Consider the following 21,174-nt stretch of genomic DNA (forward strand, 5'->3'; position numbering starts at 1 on the left):
TGTGTGTGTGTGTGTGTGTGTGTGTGTGTGTGTGTGTGTGTGTGTGTGTGTGTATGTGTGTGTGATTGTGAATGAGCGCATGCATATGCTTGTCTATCTATGTATTTGAATTTATTTATTTATATATATACACATATATATATATATATATATATATATTTATTTTATCTGCTGTTGTTGTTGTTCTTGTTATTATTGTTGTTTTTCCTTTAGTTTTTTTTAAATCTCTCAAAAAAACTAATATGCTTTTAACTGCAGTCGTTTGCACGCTTGCATCGTATAAATACCGCTGTTGCCGGCATTTGATTTCATAAAAACATCTTTTGTTCATTTAACAACTTCTAAGATCTCTCTGCAAGAAGTCGTTTCTTGAAAGGATATCCATCCATTCCAGAACCAGCAAATTAATCGGATTAATAACAAAAAAAAAAAAAAAAAAAAAAAAAAAAAAAGGAAAAAACAAATTAATTTTGTGTTCAAATCAATCTCAATCAAATTAGAAAAAGTGCCAAAATGAAAATTGTAAGTGCTCCACGGACAAGAACGATTCAATAAAAATCGAAGCAAATTTTCTAAAAAAAAAAAAAAAAAAAAAATTATCATAAGGATTGAATGATGAAAAAAAAAAATGATAATAATTGAATGAAAAAAATCATAACACAAATGTGAACAAACAATCAAAAGTGGCTTTAAGCAAACTGTTTGGTAGTAATTCTAAGCAAATCCTTTTTTAGCTTTATATGACCTAATGAGTAACTGGACTATTGCTTTGTTTCCGTTCAAGGATACTAAAACAATGCAATAATGTCATCCTCATTAATTGGTTTATTTCATAGAACCGCTCTAAGGGAATTTCTTGAATAAAAATCTCACTTATACAAAAGTTCTACCATTACACTATTTAGAGTCCATTGAACTGAACTTGAAGAAGCCTTGGGTTTCATATTTATCCCTTAGCTTAGCTTCAATGTAAGCATAAAACTTTATCTGCTGCTGTGACTACATATATACAGTCATACAAAAAAGTGGACCTAGGGCTTCCACCTTGGAATGCTTTTTTTGCATCCGTTCCTCGTTGTTCATGTTGTATATTATCCTTCGCATAATTATTTGTTCATTTTTTTTTTTATCTTCCTGAGTATAGTTCCATGAGTTAGGAGAGTGAGAAAACGCAATTGGAATTATTGACACATGGCGAGGTATCGTTGTCAATCTAATACTTTCCCCAGCCTGCGTACTCCTTTTAAAATAATAGAAAAAGAAATCCCTATTAAATATGTTGATAAAAAGCAAAGTTGTGGAGTTTGGTTAAAAGATCGCGGAAGGCAAGCAATAACGAATGTATTCAGCGTCCGGCAACATGCGAAATTATTATCGCGCCATTAGATGATGATCAGGGATGTCTATGGTCTTAATAAGTTTACTCGTAACGGTAATACAAAATATGCCATTCGTCCAGATTAATCCTCCTTTCGATGCTGAATGCCTTCAAGCGCTTGAGCGCTTTATATTCAATTAAGCTTTTGAAGGTTTTCTTTCGGAAAAAACGCATTTTGCGATTTTCAATATTTTCGCTTTCGAAAATTTTATATTACATATCCTTCAAGCCGTTTTTTTTTTTTGCAGGAACGAATTAAAAGTTGAAATTGAGACTACTTTTCGGCTTTGCCTTAAAGGCTTTACTTCCGCAAATGTTTCAGTTGGTCTTACAGCTGAATAGTCGTATCTGCACCAAGCAGTGCAGCAACACGGCTCGCTCCATCGAACATTCATTTTTCATTAAACTTGTTTTTCCGTTTTGGTTTCTGAACAGACGTATGTACATATATTTGAACGTATAACGAGCATGAAATATTAAAAAAGAAAAATATAAGTACGCATTGCTTTCGGTATAGAAAAATATCCTCGCGGTTTAAAAGCGTTCGGATAATGGTTTAACCTAATCTCGATGCTGAACTTACATTGTTTCAAAAGTACTGCAGGTTTCGTTACTTTGCCATTTCATAACGACTTTGAATTTCTCTGCAACTAAACTTGAAACATTGCAACGAATAATATTCTTCGCTGCTTATTGTACCCAAGCACTACTGCAGTACGGCGGTATACTCGTTTGCAATACCAATAAGGAAACTTCAGAGTCCCATAAAACTTACCCCCATGTACTTACGATCAGCATCAAATTCTGAATAGACTCTAGTTATGTCTGTCCATCACACTGTCTGTGTCTCGGTATGTCTGCATGTTGTCGACACTCTCGTGGTCGCCAAAAATTAAGATATCATCTTCAAATTTGTCGAAATCATTCTTTCTCATGCTTGCACGCAGATTTATATTGGAAATGGGTCAAATCCATTAAAGGACATGCCTGTTGTAAAATGAAAGCACCTCTGTTTGAGCGCTTGTCGCTCATTACCTGTATATTATGAAAAATCGACAGCTGACACTTTCTAAATTGTTTTAGGTGGAGGACTCTACTGTTCATGTTCACAAAGTTGTAAGTGATTATTATTTATAAGATAAGCAAGGCAGAAAGTGCACATTCTACTGAAAAAAGATAACTGTAGGACACGGTTAGCAGTAGTAGGATAAAATGAATGGCGATAGATAGCCACAATTCAAATGCAGTCGAATATAATTTGTTCACTTGTTTTAATTACGCAGATTTGCTGTATGGTTCATTAGAGCTTGTCTACGTCCTTTATAGAACGTTTGCTTTTACTCTCCTGACTCTTTTCGAGCCAACGAGCAAAGAGGTATGACTCTCTATCACTGTCTCTGGCTCATTAAACCTTGTCTACGTTCTTTATAGAACGTTTGCTTTTACTCTCTTGACTCTTTTCGAGCCAACGAGCAACGAGGTATCACTCTCCCTATATATAACAAGGCAAAATTGTTCTCTACGTTTATGCAGAAAGTAGCGGTTTTTCCAACTTTTTTTGTCGTCTTAAATCTCTTCCCTTAAATCCCTTCAACATTTAAAGAAGGTAATCCGAACTTTTAATGCCAATCGAATTATTTATGTAGATCAGAAAGATCATTTTCCGAGCTCTTACTGCGTAGAGCTATTCGATGGTATGACCACTTGAAATTTTAATCGCGTACTTCTAGCACTTTCTATTCTCCGTACACTTGGTCGACTTTTTGAAGGAATAAAAAAAAATAACTTCTAAAACCATATACATATATATATCATTTTTTTTCCAAAACCATGCGCCCTCCGCTATATATTTATTAATATTTCAAGAATTTTTTTTAGTTTGTCGCTTTAGATAGGAAATTAAGACGTGTACGAATACGACGGCAAGGAGGTACCATAAAAAAAAGCGCGACGACGGTTTTGCTATTATAATGCTTTTGAAAAATTATTAAAAAGTTCTTGTAAATACAATAACATATGTACAAATATTTGCCAAAAATTTACTTGAACAAATCGCCAAGTCTTTCCCAACAAAATTTGACGAAATTATCGCTAATTTCATGCCCAAAATATAACATTAGCCCTTAAAGCTCTTTGTCACAAATGTCATAACACATTCGTTGCAGCTTTTGTTGCACATTAAACGTTACACTACTGTGGTTGCAAAACAAGCAAAATTGTTTTCAATTTTCAGCGTGACCGATCTCTTAGTGAATCAATATAATGTTTGATTCCTGCATGGGCTTGAATAGTAGAAGCAATAAATTTCTATTTCCGTCTAAAACAACATGAACTGACTAAGTAAATGTTAATCTTTTTCGCCACCCCTTTTTTTTTTCTATTTACTTGCTGGCATGTCGATACACATAAGACGTAGGAGCCTAACCTAACCTAAGCTGTCTCTACAATCACATTGTTTTTATCAGTTTATCTCTTTCTTTTATTATAAATCAAAGTTTTTACCAGAAATTAAACTATAAATGGTTTGAAATTGTCGCCGAGCGCTCAAGGAAGTGTTTGCCTTCGAATTGTTTAGCTTTCTTTTCCATGGAATCACCTATTTTGTCGCCTTTAAACGGTCGGGTAATCCATCAATTCCTCTCATCTGCTATTGCTTCGCACTGACAATGTTTTACTTGCTATAGATATTTTGCCGCAAACGGCAATCTTCGTAAGTAATATGAAGCTGTAAAGCGGTTCACGCCACAAAATCGTAAATATGTTTATGATTTCGTATTGATTGTATTAATTTTGCAAAGACTCGCTAAGTTCTTTTTAAGACTTGGGTGTAGTATGGTTTATATATTTTGTACTCTAAGGCAGAAAATCAAGATATATTAAGATCGTCATTAGTTTGAAAAATCCTCACTTACTCTGCGGGGAATTGAGTTCATTTCTTATAATTTTGTTCAGCTTGAGTTTGTCTGCTCGTGCAATTGCCTGATACTGTCAGGAATAGAGAATAGAAAGTAGAGGAAGATAAAGAATGACAACTTCACTTCAGGTTTAATCCAGTTCCAAGAGAAAGGAATTGAATTAAAATTGAAAAAAATACGACTTACTATACCTATAACTATCTCTTCAATGAATCGAAAGTTTAAAAGTATTTTACGTAGCTTTAAAAAACAAAGCGAAAATTGATCTGTCACTTGATGTCATCATTTCCATTATTATATTAGCACTGTATTAGCTCAACACTATACCGTTACTTACAACAAAAGACAAAGAATAATTTTTTAACAATTGCTTAAATGCGTTATCTTTTTTATTGGTGAAAATTGACTAAGTTTGCTATTTCCTATTAAAAATGCCTTTAAATGTATATCACCGCTTAACACAAAATTGTGTGTGTGTCAGTCCTTCCGTCCACAAGTTATTGTTCATTGCTCATTGTCAAAAAAATGACTGAAAAGTTAAAATTATGCTCATAGTTCGATGAAAAAAATTTATTCTTTAAAAGTGGGCGTGATCTCCTTTCATTTGCACCCATGTATTGCATAACCATTTCAAAGTCAATTTATCGATTTTAATTGATATGATAGGAATCCAAAATTCATTGCAAGTCTTATTGCTTTTGTAATGGTAACAGATTTAACCGCAAAAATGCTTCATTTAAACATTAGAATACGAATTCAATAGGAACCCAAAAAAAAAAAAAAAAATTTAGCATAATGTTATTTCGCTTTTTATTATTGAAATCACCGCATATGTCAGAAACGATAAATTTCAAAGAAAACTTATGACAACCACACACAGCCGCAACGTACATGACAGTTTAGAATACCAAGAAACCTTTTAAATCGCACAGATTAAACATTAATTTGACATTTAACACAAAACCCGACATGACCATATGGCACAATACATCATAACAAATATATAAAATAAATATCAGACAGAAGCGAGCACGCAGGGTTGCTATACGATGGTAATGATGGTAATGGCAAAATGCCAGCACAGCGAAGTAATAAGAAGATGTGTAAACAATAACTTAGCAAAGTATACATGTGTGCTCTATGGAGCAGTTAAACTTAAAAATGAAAGCACACCCAATAAAAAGTCAAAATGAAAATATAAAAAAAAAATTGTGTAAAAAGACGTGACGTTTGACATAAGTGTCAAGAAATAACTAAAAATAAACTCAAGCAGAAAAATACCAAAAAATTTATTATTTTAATGAAAAATATTTTTTATTTTTATTTTTTTGTTTAACATGTATTTTACTAAAGCATGGAAAAACTTTTAAAACGTTTTCCTTAATTAAAATAAATTTCCGGGTTCATCTCTGACGATTTTTGTTAACGATAAAATGAGAAATAAAATGTAAATCATAAAAAAAGACTTTTTTACGACTGCTTCTTTTTTTAATATTTTTATGTGAGAGATGCAAATATTACTTTTAACCATTAAAAAAATGTTCAGAATTTTTGTTTACGCAAAGAGACCTTAAGTTCACCGACCAAAAGATTTCGTCAGCATAATAAAAAGTCTTACGTTAAAACCATAAACAAAAGATTTTCTCAAATATTATTTAGATACACAAACACACTCAGGCACACACACGTAAACACAATGAATAATTGAGAATAATTACATTAGGAAACGAAATTTGCATACAACAGCCAGCAAATCATGTCAACAGTTAATTAATGTTCATTATTTTAATTGAAAATTACCTTAGATTTATTATGAATTCTTTGTTTTCTGTTAATTTTTGTTTTTTTTTTTTGCTTTTTTGTTTTTTAACAGGAAATTACTTTATTAATTATCGCCTGCACTGCCTCAATGGTTCTGGCCAGACCCCAGGAACCCATTGCTATCGTTAGTCAAGAATCTAATCAAGAACCTGATGGCTCCTATAGATATTCGTAAGTAATTTTTTTTATAACATACTTTCTGGCTTACATTTAAGAAATACAAGACTTAAGACACAAACTTCTTACTTAAATCGTTAAAAGCTTTTTTCAAAATTAGATGAACTGAACCGAAAAAAATTGTAATTCAAGATTCGACAAAATTTTTTTAAACTATAAAAAATTCATATTTTGTAGAAAAAAAAAGAAAATAAAAATAATAATTGAAGAAGAAAAAGGAACACTTTTGACCACTTGTCTAGTAACACACGGTTAGGTAACTGTTTACCAAGTATGGTAGAGAATGCTTCTTGCAAAAGTTTTTTGTGCGCTGTGCGTTGGGAACATTGTTGAATGTTATATGTTGTCTAATTATATAAGAAATGAAAAGGAAATAATTTAAAGATGATTAAAAGTTTAATGAACATTCGATTAATCTTTACGTAGAAAAATGTCAATGCAAAATCCACAGTTTAATTAGACTCACACTTTCACTCTCTTTACATCCTGCTAATGGGGAAAGAGATCCTTTATACAAGTGACTTAAATAAACAACTAATTTCGAGATTTATTTTAAAATCTTTTAATAAATTCCTGAAAGAGAACTGAACAACTTATTCCTGGTTTATTTTTGATTTGAGATGCCGCATAAGCGAGTAGATTAGGGTTATGATGTCGATGCTTGGGATTCGCCATTTACACCATACTTGATCGTAGGTGCGGTTAATGATCAGCCGGTGAAAGCATAACGCCTGCCGATCAAGGACACATCCGCTAGGATGCGACTGCCCTTCCTTATCTCGTTTTCTTTTCTTCCTCTCTGAAATGGGACCACCGCTATACGTGCACATTCATGGGGATGTCCTCTATACGTAGAGGTGTCTCCTATAGATAATAGGAGACATCATCACCTGAGTGACCCATTATTTGTTTTTCTTTCTAGGAAAGTTTTTTAAATTCGTTTTAAATCGATGGAAAAGGGAGTTTGTTTATATCTAAGCAAAAAAACGTGTCTTCTTAAATATAAATTAACGCATATTTTCAAAATCAATTTTTAATTTATTTTCTCTTGCGAGGAAACCAATCACGTTAATTATTGTAAAATATTGTCATATTCAAGGTGCAGATATCGCGATATTTTATTTATTGACCACTTAAGTACATGAAATTAAACAACATGTGTATCGACACAACACCTGTCACACGTTAATAAAAACAAAAAAAATTTTTAATTTTTATTTATTTTTAGCTATGAAACCGCCAACGGCATTAAGGGCGAGGAAACGGGTACCCTAAAGAAAGCTACTTCTGCTGACACCAGCGATGTTATTGTGGCCAGCGGTTCCTTCTCTTATACCTCGCCCGAAGGTGAACAAATCTCTTTGAATTATGCCGCCGACGATGAGAACGGCTTCCAACCTCAAGGCGCCCATTTGCCCACACCTCCACCAATTCCACCAGCAATCCAAAAGGCTTTGGATTATTTGTTGAGCTTGCCACCCACCAAACGTCGTTAAGTCATTCACTTCAAATATCCATCCATCCAGCAGGAACTCTTCTTAGAACAAACATTGATTTCAACAAAAAAGAAAAACGCAAAAAGTAAAAAAAAAATCAAATACAAGCAAAAAATTAAAAGCAAAGAAGAGATGTTCTTAGTAGTATAGTGATTACGTCTATCGTAAATTTTTCTTTTACACACAATTTTTGATTAAATAACAACATGAACTGCAAAGTGACCACAAACTGTTAAACTTTATGACTGTCACAGATTCATTTTCATTTGTGTACATAAAAGCAAAAAATCAACAAAATATTTTCTTTTTCTTCTTCTTTTCTGTTATTGCACCACTGCCAACCAACTCAGTTAACTATCTGTAGAAAGTGAGTGAGTTTTAAAGAACTTAAAAAAAAAAAAAAAAAAGAAATAATTGAACAAAAAATCCCAACTTATCTTAATTAGAAATAAGAAGAACTAGAAAATACTAGAAAGAAAGAACACTGACTGAACGAGCTATAACTTACCAACAACCAAACGAAATTATTACTTTTTATAACAAAACACTTAAACATATACAAAGACATCAACAACGAGTACACAACAACAACAACAACAACAACAGCTCCAAACCTCACAGGTTCTTACGAAAAAATACTCATTTCTGGATTATAAGGAAAAAAAAAAAATTATTTTTTTTGGTTTGTTTTCTTCAAAACGCGATGTTATTCAATACACCTTCTCTGCACACCACAGACTTATCGCACACGCGCACGCACTACTCCAACAAATCTATTTTTTTTAGATCTTTTCAAATACTAAGGCACACAAAACAAAATAAAAAAAAATAAAAAAACAAAGTAAAAGTTGTGTCCTTCTTTTAGTCGCCGGAACTCTGATATTTCGGATTCATGTGATAATCACTGTTTGTTGTTGAACAAAATAGAATGAAAAAAAGGAAATGAAAATCTTGTTAAAACATGAATACACAACGATTTACATATATGTGTATATATATAGGAAAAGAAAGGAAGAAAGAAAGAATCAATAGAAAATTCTATTAAAGATTTATGGCTTTGTATATATGTATATGTTTTCTTTTTATAAAAATAATAATAACAAATAAATAAAATAGGTAAAGCAAATAAAGAATGAAGGATTCTTTACAAAAACTTAACATAAATTGCGTTTTCACTTGAGAGAGCATAACTGATAGTTATTTGATTCAAGATTTGATTTCAAATTTCGGTATAAACATCAACATAATGGCCCGCAGCCACCATAATATAAATGTACAGTTACTGATAAAACGTTACATGATAAGCGGTTGAGACGATCGCCTGATGCGAACCATTCTCAAAAAAGTTGGCCCTTATGCCTAAGCACGTCATCGAAACACTTCGAAAAGTGCGACCTGTTGGTTGAAAATAAGAAAACGAAACGAACAGACGGACAGACAATTCGGAAAGTGGTTCAGAATCGATTGGTGTCTAACGCAAGTTCTTCTGAATAGATGTTACGTCATCAATCTGACATGGGCAATTTCCGGTCCGTTACGTTTAAAATTTCAAATAGTTCAATATACTCGCACACAGCAATGTTGCAAATGGATTGTATATGGAATTTTTTCTAGCCCCGCGATGATATTAAAACCAGCTCGTTGATGAAAGAGGTTGCCCATCCTTGAAATGAAGGAAACTTGTTTTTAAACTAACCATCTAGGCGATAGTCTTAGCTGCCCGTATTCATCGTACTTTTAGTTCTAAACTTTATATCACGGCCATGAAAGTCATAAGTCGGGCATTATGAAAATCCGACATAATTGACGACGTCTTGTAATAATCGCTTCTATTGCATTTGAGATTTTTGACGGCCGGAAAAACTCGTTCGTTCGAATAATAAAGTTTTTCGTATTAAATGTATATTTTCGGCCAGCTTGCCAGCTTTCCAATATTTGTATGAAGCGTAAGGTATTTAATGACAGGACGTAGCCCACTATACAGTGTTTACTTGCTTTTCTTCAGTCCTGGTTAGGATAAAGGCGGTGGGTATATAAGGATCAGGTACAGTCGAATGTAATTTTCTTGCTTGCTCTACAATACAAACTAGGTTAGGTTAATAAACTTAAGTCTCACTTACTTTTCCTGTAGAATTATAAAAGTTTCGCTGGTTTAATGATTAACGTGAATCGGGTAACTCATTTCATAATGACATTAATTCATTCAAATATCTATTCTTACGACCTGTCAATTGCTTTCATATTGTGTGTAAACATTCTGAATGTTTTAATAATTTAAAGAAAAAAATTTGACGAATATTTCTGTAGAACTTCCGCTTATGGTATAGGGTATAACAAATTTAGTGTGAACGTATCTAGCACCCAAAAGGACTTAAGTTAGACTCTCCTTTTTTAACTATACCGATCTATTCAGAATCGTAATTTGAATTGATCTAAGCGTGTTTGTCCCTCTGATGTCTTTTCATGTAAATTTGTGTTCAAGCTATAGGGCGCAATACTTGAGATATTTTAATGAAATTTGACACATTGACGTGTTTTGACCCACGGACGAAGGCTGTTGAAGATAGTTCGGATCACCTTTTAGATCACTGCCCATATTTCCCTATTCTGAAAAGTCCTTATTTGGAAAAAAATTTTAGTTTTCAAAATTTCTCGGCAAAAGTGCCTAAGTAGCAGTATTTCGACATTCTAAATTATTATGAGAGCTTTGGACTGGCTCAGGCAATTTTTGAACCCATTCTCATATAATGAAAACTAAAGTTCATACAACAAAAAGTTATAATTTTCAACGCTTCGTGATAAAAATTATATCATAATAATAATTTAAAATAAAAAAATTAACTGCAGCAAATTTGGACGACGTCTGCCTTTTTTCCTACTCTAATAAGGATTTTCACGAAAATTGGCCCTTTGTAGAGCAGAAAAGTTTAAGTTTTAATATGTGGTGGTGAAAATTAGCCCATAATATGAACTTCATACAAAAATTAACTCCACAAAACCTGCACCATTTACGTCTATTTTTGGATACTGCCCTACGTAGGAATTAAAGTAGTACAACACTGAAGAAATTGGCCGTGGAAGCTTATCAAGAAAAAAATACTTAAGCATCTAAGATTCGTCCTAAGCACAATATTGACGCCACACTTGTTAAATGGAAACATTTATTTCGCCGGTTGTATAAAATAAATATAATTTGAAAAACACGTTTCGAATCTTTTTTTCAACGTTCGTTTCCAACTGATTATTAAAACAATTTTTTTTTTTTTTTAATTTGGATTACTTGAGATGAGTTATGGTTAAAAAAACTGGATCCGCCTGGGTGGCCGAGTAGGCAAGAGTCTCGACTAGCAACTCAGTGGTCGTGGGTTCGAATCTCAAGTGCGGTAGAGTTTTTAATAAAGGCCGATAGCCTTAGATGCTAGTGCTTTTTTTAAGAGTTTAGTCTTAGAATTTATTTCTCTGGCGAAATTAATAATAATAATAATAATAATAATAAAAAAACTGCCAATTAAGATTAAAATTTTAAAAGACATAAAATTTTGGATGAAGACCAGAAGAAAAAACAGAAAACTAGCGCAGTGAACAGAGAACAAAAGAAACAAAAAAAGAAAGGAAACTAAAAGAAAACAAAAAAGGTCGAGAAACAGAAAAGAGAAGAGAAGAAATAAAAGAAAAAGGGCAATAGGTAAAAAGAAAAAAATAGTAAAGGAAAGAGAAAGAAAGTAAAAGAGAGAAGCAAAAAGAAGAGGAAAGACAAAAGGAAAAACTAACGAAAAGGAAAAAAGAGAAAATAAGGAAAGAAGTGAAACAAAAAGACGAATCCTGAAAGAAAAAAAAGGAACAGAAAAGACAAAAAAAAAATAAAAAGGATAAAAAAGGCCAAGAGAAATGAAAAGAAAAAAGAAGGAAAGTAAAGAGAAAGAAAGAAATAGAGGAGACCAAAAAGAAAAGAAGAAGAGAAAGAAAGGAAAGGAGTAAGAAAGTACAAGAGGAGAAAAAAAAGACAAAAAAATAGAAAAGAAAGAAAAGCAAAGACAAGAAAAATGAAAAAGAAAGGAAAGTAAAAAAGAAAAAGAAGAAATAGATAAGAAATTGAAGGAAAAATTGAAGAGAGGGGAGCAAAACAGTACAAAACCCATCAAGACAGAAATGAACAGAAAGGGCGGAATAAGGCAAAACGAAGTAGACAGAAAAAAAAAGGAAGCAGAAAACCAAAACGGAACAGAAAAGATTGGAAAAGAGCAGAACAAAAGAAACCAGAATGGAACAGGACGAAAAGAAACAAAAAGCAAAAAGGCAGACAACACGGTATAGAGCAGAACGGAAAATAAGAGAAGGGGAGAGAAAAGAGAGCTTAATGAAAGAAAAGCAAAAAACACACGAGTTATATTCTCCTAAGGGCTTTTTGCAAACAGATAGGGAAGAAATTTTCGATTTAGACATTGTCGGAATTACTTTTTTTTTTTACGAATATGGGCTCTTCTGTAACACTTTCGCAATAAAGTAATTTAAGCATTCAATACATATATAAACCCGTAAAACGTTCAATGTTTGGAGGCAATTTTTATAAATATATTCTTGATTTCATCTCATCTTTTTGAATTTAAGCACATATATAAAAGGCGTAAATTTTATACGAAACGTATCATTTGTGTATCGTTTGCTTAATTTAATTATTAATTGCAGCATTAACTCATTTTTAAATAAAAAAAAACATGAAAGCATTTGCATTGTTTCTTCTAATGGCTTCGATTGCGTACGCCAAAGATATACAACTAATGTCTCAAGAAATTATTGTTCAACAAAACGGACGTCATCATTATCAGTGAGTGTGAAAACTGCATAATGAAAAAAAATCTTGTGTGAAAATAATGCACTAGAATACATCTTGTTTTCTGATAGAACGTCTAATAATAAGAATAAACAATAAGTAAAAACAGTATAGTGGGTCACTTGCCACCATTGAATACTCTACACCACCTTGCAGTTATTCATATAATGAGTTTTCGAAATACGATATTATATGGGAGGTGGTCGAAAGAGTGGTCCGACCTGAACCATTTTCAATAGGAGAAAATACGAATTACAGCCTTTAGGCTAAACAAAAAGAAAAAATAAAGCGGACAGACGGACAGACGAACTCGGGATAATAAGTGGTGGGTCTATCTCAACGCTTTCTCTGTGTTGCATCGGGACAAACTTAATAGATCCTTGCTCTACAATTGGCATAAGGTATGAAAATCATTTCGTAACAAGCCACGAATGTCTTAGAAACCATTGACGTAACTTTTGTTATTGCAAAACCTATTAATTATTGTAGTGTGGTTGGCCAAAACAACTACCCGTTAAGGTCAGCAAACGAAAACACATTTATTTTTAATTATTGAAAAAATGTCCGCAAGAGAACAATGGCATTGCACGCCCATTAAGGATCGAAAGACTTAACTAAACGTTGGAAAGCCTTGGAAACCTATATAACGAAATAAAATCCATTTTCTCCTGTTTTTTTCGGTTTTAGTTACGAACAGAACGATGGTTCCAAGGTCACACAAGATGGTTATCAAAAGCACGTTGAGGCTGAACATGACGGCCAAGCTATGGAAGGTAAGTTTTCTTTCCCCGCAGATGATGGTAAGCTATACACTGTTACTTATACTGCCGATGAAAATGGTTTTCGTGCGTATGGAGAACACTTGCCGACACCGCCACCAACGCCAGAGGCTATATTGAAAGCTCTGAAATATATAGAAGAACATGCCTATCACACATCAGAGACGCATTGAATTAAAGTTTTAATATTAGACTTAGGTAATGGAAATATGATTTGTTTATAAAAATAAAATTATGTAAAAATATGTTTTTAAGTGCAAAAAAACAGAAGAGAAGATTATCAGAATCTATTATTCTACTATTTGTCTAAGCTTAACTTGTTAATGAGATTTTCAGCGTCAGATATGTTACCATTACTTATATCTACGCATCATTTCTTTATGCTTTTGCTTAGTAGTAGTAAGTTTGAGCGACATCACAGACTGAATTGCGTACATATACACATAAATAAAGAGTTTATTCACCTACATTAGTGTACATATATATATATATATCTACGCATTGATGAACTGATATAAGCGGAATTTGACAATTTCTGGTTTTGACGATTAGCAGAAATGCGAATATAAAACAAGATATTCTTAATAAGCAAATTTTCTGGTCTTTATTTCATTTGCTGTCATTAAAATTCCTCATCACATTTGTTATCATTTTCCTCCGTCTTTGCATCTCTAACAGCAAATATCAATGTGATGAGACGAAGCTTAGTTACCCAACGTTTTATGAAAATAGATAAAAATGCTTTCATGGCTAGAGCCAGACAGGCAGACAAATAGAAGAATGGACAGAAGAACTGAAACATAAAAGAGAGTACAGTTGGTCGAAAAGGTGAATTGACGAACAAAGGCATGGCAAGATTGACCGCCGAATGCATAACAAGACGAAGAGCTAATTATACGGAGCCGATAGAAAAACACTGTGCTTTGAGGGATGCGTGAAAAAGTTAGTGAGCGGCAGCATGGCTTTCAATAGCGGATTCGTGACACACTATTCTGAGCGTTGTCAAGGCGGTGGCATAATTACTGCATCTTAAACTCAGGGCTACATTAGAAAGTCTACACAAACGGACAAACCCGATTTAAAAGATATCAAGCGTTTGCGAATGTTTTGACTATTTTTTCACTTGAAAGAAGCATTTGCACTTTTAAGGGTTCCGTAATTAGCGTCGGCGCAATAATATTAAATGGAAAACTGCTATTTTATGTACAGGAAGTTCAAAACGATCGAATTAAATCGTTATGAACACTGGTATTTTACATTTCTTTATCATTCCTGTATGACCTGTAGAGGTCATTGATCAAAATGTTCGCAAACACCTAATATGATGTATTGGGAGCCGTAATGAACGGCAACATAGCTCCCTATCAATTTCAAGTCTCTTTGTCTAAGAGAACTTCCGATCCAGTCGCCTGAACTTTATCAAGACGATGGCGTAATTAACATACCTTCAAAGGTTCAGGGATAAATTAAAAAGTCTGCACAAACGGGCACCGTAGATCGAAAAAATACGATTTATTAACAGACACGAGATAAACCTAGCGAACGGGCGGTGACATAGCTGTCATGTGATTTCAAATCTCTTTATCTAAGAGAATTCCCGACCTACTCTCCGGGACTTAACCAAAAGTATGGCGTGGTTAACATACCTTCGTACGTTCAGAGATTGACTAAAAAATCTATAGATAAATTCTGCCAAAAAATTTCTTTAATTCTTTCACAAAATTTCATAAGTCTGATTACGTGTCTTGCATAATGATTTCATTAAATAATTGATACACGCAAGGTGGGCGTGTCTAACTTAAATGTATTTGATCCACTGTCTATTGCATAATTTATGTCTAAAAAAAAAAATAAATAAATAAATTAAATAAAAAACCAAATACTGCTGAAATAACGGCTTTACTTGTTCGTTACCTAATAATTCGTTAAGCAAAAGTCATGCTAATGAGCCAAACTTCATGCTATGTTCTTAAAGCGTTTACGATAATGTATTCAAAACTAATTTGAAAATTATAAAAATAATGAAATAACAAAAAAAAAAAAAAACCCTACACAGTTAAGTAATATAAATAACATCACAAAGCTCGCACGCATTAATCGAATATTTTTATAAGCGTTAAATAGTTTGGTAAACATTAAAGTTTGGCTGTTAATGAATAGTGCAGCGCTGGTCTTCTTAGGAAGAAACTTATTTCAATAAATTGTGTAAAACAAGTAAATGTCATTTATTATGAACACTCCTTACTATACTCCGAGAGAGTATAGTAAATCCTTCTTCTCATTTGTTTCGTTTATTTATCCCTCTCTTCTCTATTTAGAAAACTTTTAACCTTAGCATAGCTTATAAGATTGAACTTTTAATTTTAAATCTTCACACAATCTTGGTTGAGATAGTTTCAATTTTAGAATATATATGAATGTATGAATGTATAAAAATAAAAATATATAATTGCATAGATAATAAAGGATATATAAGCATATAAGTAGATAAGTAAGGATAATTACTCAAGTATATGAGTATATAGGCATATAAATCTATAAGGATAATCATCCTTAATAATGTCCTCCATCAGTACGAGTATTTAATTGTAAAATTATTAAAATATATAAATATATACACAAGTATATAGGTATTAGTCTACATAAGTATATAATTGCACCAGCATTTAGGATGAATAGATCAATATATGAATACATAAATATGCAGAGATTGGAGTATATAAGTATATGTAAGTATGTAAGTATATATATAAGTATGCAAGTATATGTACGTATAAAAGTTCAGGAGTACGTGTGTATATAAATGAGTGCATAAGTATGTAGGCATTAAATTATATAGATATATATATGAATATATATGGAAAACATATGAGAATATAAGTGAATACATAATTATTAGAGGATATAATTACATAAGTACACAGAATTAGAAATATATTGCGCTTGTGATTGTATGAGCCTTGAGGTATATAATTACCTAAGTAGGGAACTGTACATACATACATACATAAATTTGTAAGAGCATACAAGACTAAGAATATAGTAAGAATAAGTATAGATACTGAACATATAAACATACATACATTTATAAGTTTATTAGTATTTAACTAGGGAAGTATATATATATGTAGTCTATGGTACAAGTAAGTAAATGATTACACCCGCATATAAGCGCAAAACTATGTGATGATATAAATATACAACTATGCAAGTATATAAGCACATAAGTATATATCAATATATAAGTAACCAAGTATATAAGTTTATGTAAATTTTTAAACATATATGTATATAAGTATAGAATTATTAAAGCATTTAATGTGGTTAAGTATGTAAGCTTATCAGTTTATAAATACACAAGCTAATAAACATAAACATTCAAGTAAACAAGCTACGTGTGAGAAACAAGCGGATGACTATAAAAACGTCGTGTTTACCATAGGTTTACAAATCGAAATGATGAATGGATTTTTATTTGTGTAACAAACAGAATGTTAAACTTAGAATACTTTTGCTTTTCTGCTTTAACTATGCAAACCTTTAATGCGATACATTATAATATGATCAACGTTTGCCAAATTATGCCTAAATACGCCTTATTGTTCGAAACCAGTTGGAGTGGAATAACTTAATTTTTTCAACGAAACGATAAATCAAAAACTGGTCTTACATCTTACCTTTTCGTTTAGTGACGTCTCTCAATGATTAAATTTAAGCGAAAGATAACATACACCATTTACGGCTGATGAAGGTTGAAACCTCACAATTTCCGTAAATGTCTAAAATCCAGCCCATTCTGCTCTTGACACATTATCAATCTGGGCGTGCAAGTTGCCATCGCACACAATCTTTGGAAATATTTTGAAAAATATCATCTAATACAGTGTTCTCTACAACGTTACTACACTTCCACTACTACTATTACTATTACTACTACTACAGTGACATTCAACCATTGCAAAGTGCGAACATTTCTAATTAAACGTGACTTCACTTCCCAATTTGACAATTTCTCGCCAATATTAAGGGTTACACTGTAAAAACCCGCTTTGGCGAAATTTTTGACATTAACCTCTTGAGGAAACTGTCGCTATTGACGGAAATTTTGATTCAACGACTATCAATACAAACAGTTCTAAAACCTTAGTTATGTAAGTCGCCTCTGCTATCACCTTGCTTGCTACAATTAGCAATAAAACAGGATAATAAGCAGAAGGCTACCTGACAACAGTGCTATTGCAATTAACACTATCTGGGCATTATCGTTGCTCACCCAGAGCCGCATCTCCCTTACTCCCTTAATTAAGGTGTGGAAACCTTAAAATTTCTTTCCGTAACCGTATAGAGAGTGGAATTGATTTGGCAGGTAATTTCTTCATTTATGGGGAGAACCATCGTCGATTCTGTATACCGTCACATCACTCCAATTTTCCATTAAGCGAAGAGAACCATTGTCACTAGATTGAACAATACTTGACCGCAAGAATTTTGCTCTTCACAATCTGGCGAATCGTCTGTGTTAAATGTTCACTGAGCATTCAAGACAAGAGACGGCAAAGTTTGCTCCTCTTGCTAGCACCTTAAGGATTAAAATCACCTGGTGTCGACAAGCATATTTCTATGTTAATCTAAGAAGCACGTAATTAAAAGATTTAGTTTTCTGTACATTTTTACATGTTTTAAGACAGAAGAATAATTCTTTCGAAATTTTTTGAAAACAAAAGGAAAATGTAACAACTTATGCCACACAATCCTTTCTTTCAACAACCAAATATTTTTTAAATATTTCACCCAAATATTATCAGAACCGAGATATTTTTCGAAATCGTTCAAAGAGCTGACAAGTTTTCATTTATTGTAACCAAAAAAAAGCTTATTTTGAAACTGTGATAAGTATATCAAAGCAATCGAGTAAAAATTAAAGAAGAGACTCGGAAAACGTAGTTTCGAGAAAAATTTGTCAGGGTTCACTTTTAAAAACATATTTGTTGTTTTAGTTCTAATTTCCAATGGAAACCTTTCAATGACTTTAAAGATTTCTGTCAACATTGCAGATGGTACTTAACTTTTTTTTTTTCAACCCAAATGTGAAAAAAAAGGGAAGAAGGTTGACATTCAAGATGTGCTCTATACGTGTAACATAATGATGGTTAGAGGGAAGTGAGAAGGAAAGAGAAAGAGATGGGAAGTGGTCGTAGCGTAATGCATGTTTGCCCGAACTACAAGTATTATGCGTTTAGTGACTGAGCAGCTACTATAGCTACGAGCTAGTACGCTCTATCGCATTGAGATTCAAATCCGCGACCCCTATCTTGGTAGTCACGATTCTTATTTACTCAGCCGCTCACGCTTGCAAATTAATTTTTTTTTTTTTTATTGCTATAGCGAATCCTCCAGGTGACGTTCTCAAGTGAGGAAAGAGAAAGAAAGAGATACGGGGGTAATGGCCGCAGACTAGTCGGCACGTGCCCATGTAAGTGGCCTTTACTGCAGCTGTACTCCTTGTAGAGATTTGAAGCTGCGAACACTAACTTAGTAGCGATTTCTACCTATACAGATGAAAAGCAAATGCATTAAAATGCATGCAAAATACTCCTATCTTACGGTTATTTATTACGTAAAATTCCGCCTTCGCACACTGCGCCTCCTGATTATCTTTCGCGTTTAAGTTAATAAGAAAAAAGAAAGAAAATGAAAAAATGAGAAAATCGCAAGTCGACAGTAGCCCTTCAAACAGTGTTAAAAGGATGCAATCTTCTACCTTCTCTGTCACTCTCCCTAATGATCTTCTGCCGATTGAGGTGATCTTGTCAGACTTAAGAGTCCATAGGTAAGGAAATAATCAGACGTTCTTCGATCGAAGACTTACTTGAAATTTTTATCACCTATCGCGACCAATTAAGTTTATAAAGTTCTTAAGTTCGCAGAGTCCTAAGAGTCCATTAAATTTTCCTTTTATTAAACTCTTAATGACATAACATTTTTTTTTTTTAATAAATACAAATGAAATGGTAAACTTAATATATGTCGCAACCACTATATTCTTGATTAACATGAGAGAAGGTGTAATAAACTGTAAAAATTATAATTAGTCCTTCAGAAGAAAAAAGAAAGAAAGAAAAAAAAAGAAAAGCAAAAAAACAAAAATTCTACGAAAAATCGGCAAAACCAGCAAAAGGCTATGCGATATGGCGCAGCGCATCTTAAACGTCTGCGACCAGATGAACGCAATGAGATGACAAGTACGATAACACAAAGTGAGTATGACATCGATGCGTGTTTACATAGATTTGTGCGGTTAACAATCGTGACGGTGACGGTGGCGATCGCGATGGCGGTGACGAAACAAAATTCGTATGTAAGTGCGGACACATTAAAATTTCGCACATAAGGTTTTTTTTTTTTTTGTTTTTTTTGTTTTTTGTTTCGTTCGTTTAGATGATTTATATTTGGCAAATAAGAGAGTTTATCTAGCAGGCACAATCATACCATAACAATAACATCTGGTTACCCTTCGTAAAGAAGAAATAATGACGGACAAACCAACTTACAGGCAAAAAGATATGTATGTATATGTGTATGTGTATGTAAATCTCTTTCAATACGTGAGAGAGTTAGGTTATCTATCTATACACAGGCACATATGAATGAGGATGAATGTTTTATACGAATGAGTGAGAGGGTAAGGGAGAAGCATGAATTTTAAATTTTTGTTTATTTTCACTTTTAATAGTTGTTGTTATTGTATATATTATTATAATTTTTTTTTTTTTGCCTTTTTTTTTTATTCTTTACACTTAAGACGTCTTGTATAAAATGGTACAAGCGAGCAAAAGTTCCCATCAGTAGTGCATGAACGCAAGAACAAGTGAACTGAAAACTAGCGCAGAAAAGTTGAAAAGTTGACAATAAAAAAAAAAAACAAAAATTCTACCTAAAAAGGATTAATAATAATAATAACAACAACAACGAAACGACTTTAACGAAAATGTATAAATTTGTAGCCATTGTTTTAAGCTCGGTGCTAATTGCTTATGTTTTGGCTCGTCCTGCTCATGAACATTTCTCGTTAGACGCTTCGACGAGTAGTACAACAACGCCCGCTACGATTATCAAACAAATCGATATCACAAATCCTGATGGCAGTTTTAATAGCAGGTTTTTTTTGCTTCCAAAATAAATAAAAAATAATAATAAAAAAATATTAAAAAAAAAAACTCAAGGTTAAAATATTAATTAATCCAAAAAAAAAAAAAAAATGCTTTGTTTTTTTTCGTTTTTTTCTTTCAAAAAGTTATGAAACCTCGAATGGAATTCTAGTGGAAAATATTGGTTATATGAAAAAGATTCTAGTGCCGCAACAAGTGGACGAGGATGGACATGTGATTGATGAACATGAAGAGACTATATTGGTACAAAGAGGCTTCTTCCGATACATGGATCCTGAAGGTAAGGAAGTAGAGCTCAGATATACAGCCGATGAAAACGGTTTTCAACCCCAAGGCGATCATCTACCGAAAGCACCTCAATGAAGTGCATATTTAGCTGATCTGACGCGTTCATTTAATTTAATCTAAGTCAAGTTTCTTTTATTAATAAATTAATTATAATATTAGATATTAGATTATTTTAGAATTTAACAAAATAATAAATAAAAAAAATAAAATAAAATAAATAAATAAATAATTAACCAATAAACACGTTGTAGTAACTAATGAACAACATATTTCAAATGTTGTTAAGTATTTCATGGATATTTTTCAGCTGGCTGTTAATT

At 32.6% G+C, this 21,174-nt stretch overlaps 3 protein-coding genes across 3 annotated transcripts; all 3 read left to right on the forward strand.

Annotated features, from left to right (window-relative positions):
- The first annotated feature begins 487 nt into the window (after window positions 1-487).
- On the forward strand, window positions 488-8,201 carry LOC119635640 (endocuticle structural glycoprotein SgAbd-4). The gene is made up of 3 exons (XM_038030532.1): window positions 488-522; window positions 6,167-6,285; window positions 7,520-8,201. Exons 1-3 carry the CDS (start codon window positions 514-516, stop codon window positions 7,785-7,787), a joined length of 396 nt encoding a protein of 131 aa, XP_037886460.1. The 5' UTR covers window positions 488-513; the 3' UTR covers window positions 7,788-8,201.
- Window positions 8,202-12,529: 4,328 nt separating this feature from the next.
- Window positions 12,530-13,570, forward strand: LOC119635863 (endocuticle structural glycoprotein SgAbd-3). The gene is made up of 2 exons (XM_038030877.1): window positions 12,530-12,612; window positions 13,306-13,570. The coding sequence occupies exons 1-2, from the start codon at window positions 12,530-12,532 to the stop codon at window positions 13,568-13,570; spliced, it is 348 nt and encodes a 115-aa protein (XP_037886805.1).
- A 6,815-nt stretch (window positions 13,571-20,385) lies between these two features.
- Window positions 20,386-20,929, forward strand: LOC119636080 (endocuticle structural glycoprotein ABD-4). The gene is made up of 2 exons (XM_038031190.1): window positions 20,386-20,555; window positions 20,692-20,929. The coding sequence occupies exons 1-2, from the start codon at window positions 20,386-20,388 to the stop codon at window positions 20,927-20,929; spliced, it is 408 nt and encodes a 135-aa protein (XP_037887118.1).
- Window positions 20,930-21,174: the final 245 nt, after the last annotated feature.

This window comes from Glossina fuscipes, unplaced genomic scaffold (assembly GCF_014805625.2).
Source record: "Glossina fuscipes isolate IAEA_lab_2018 unplaced genomic scaffold, Yale_Gfus_2 27, whole genome shotgun sequence".
Classification (NCBI taxonomy): domain Eukaryota; kingdom Metazoa; phylum Arthropoda; class Insecta; order Diptera; family Glossinidae; genus Glossina; species Glossina fuscipes.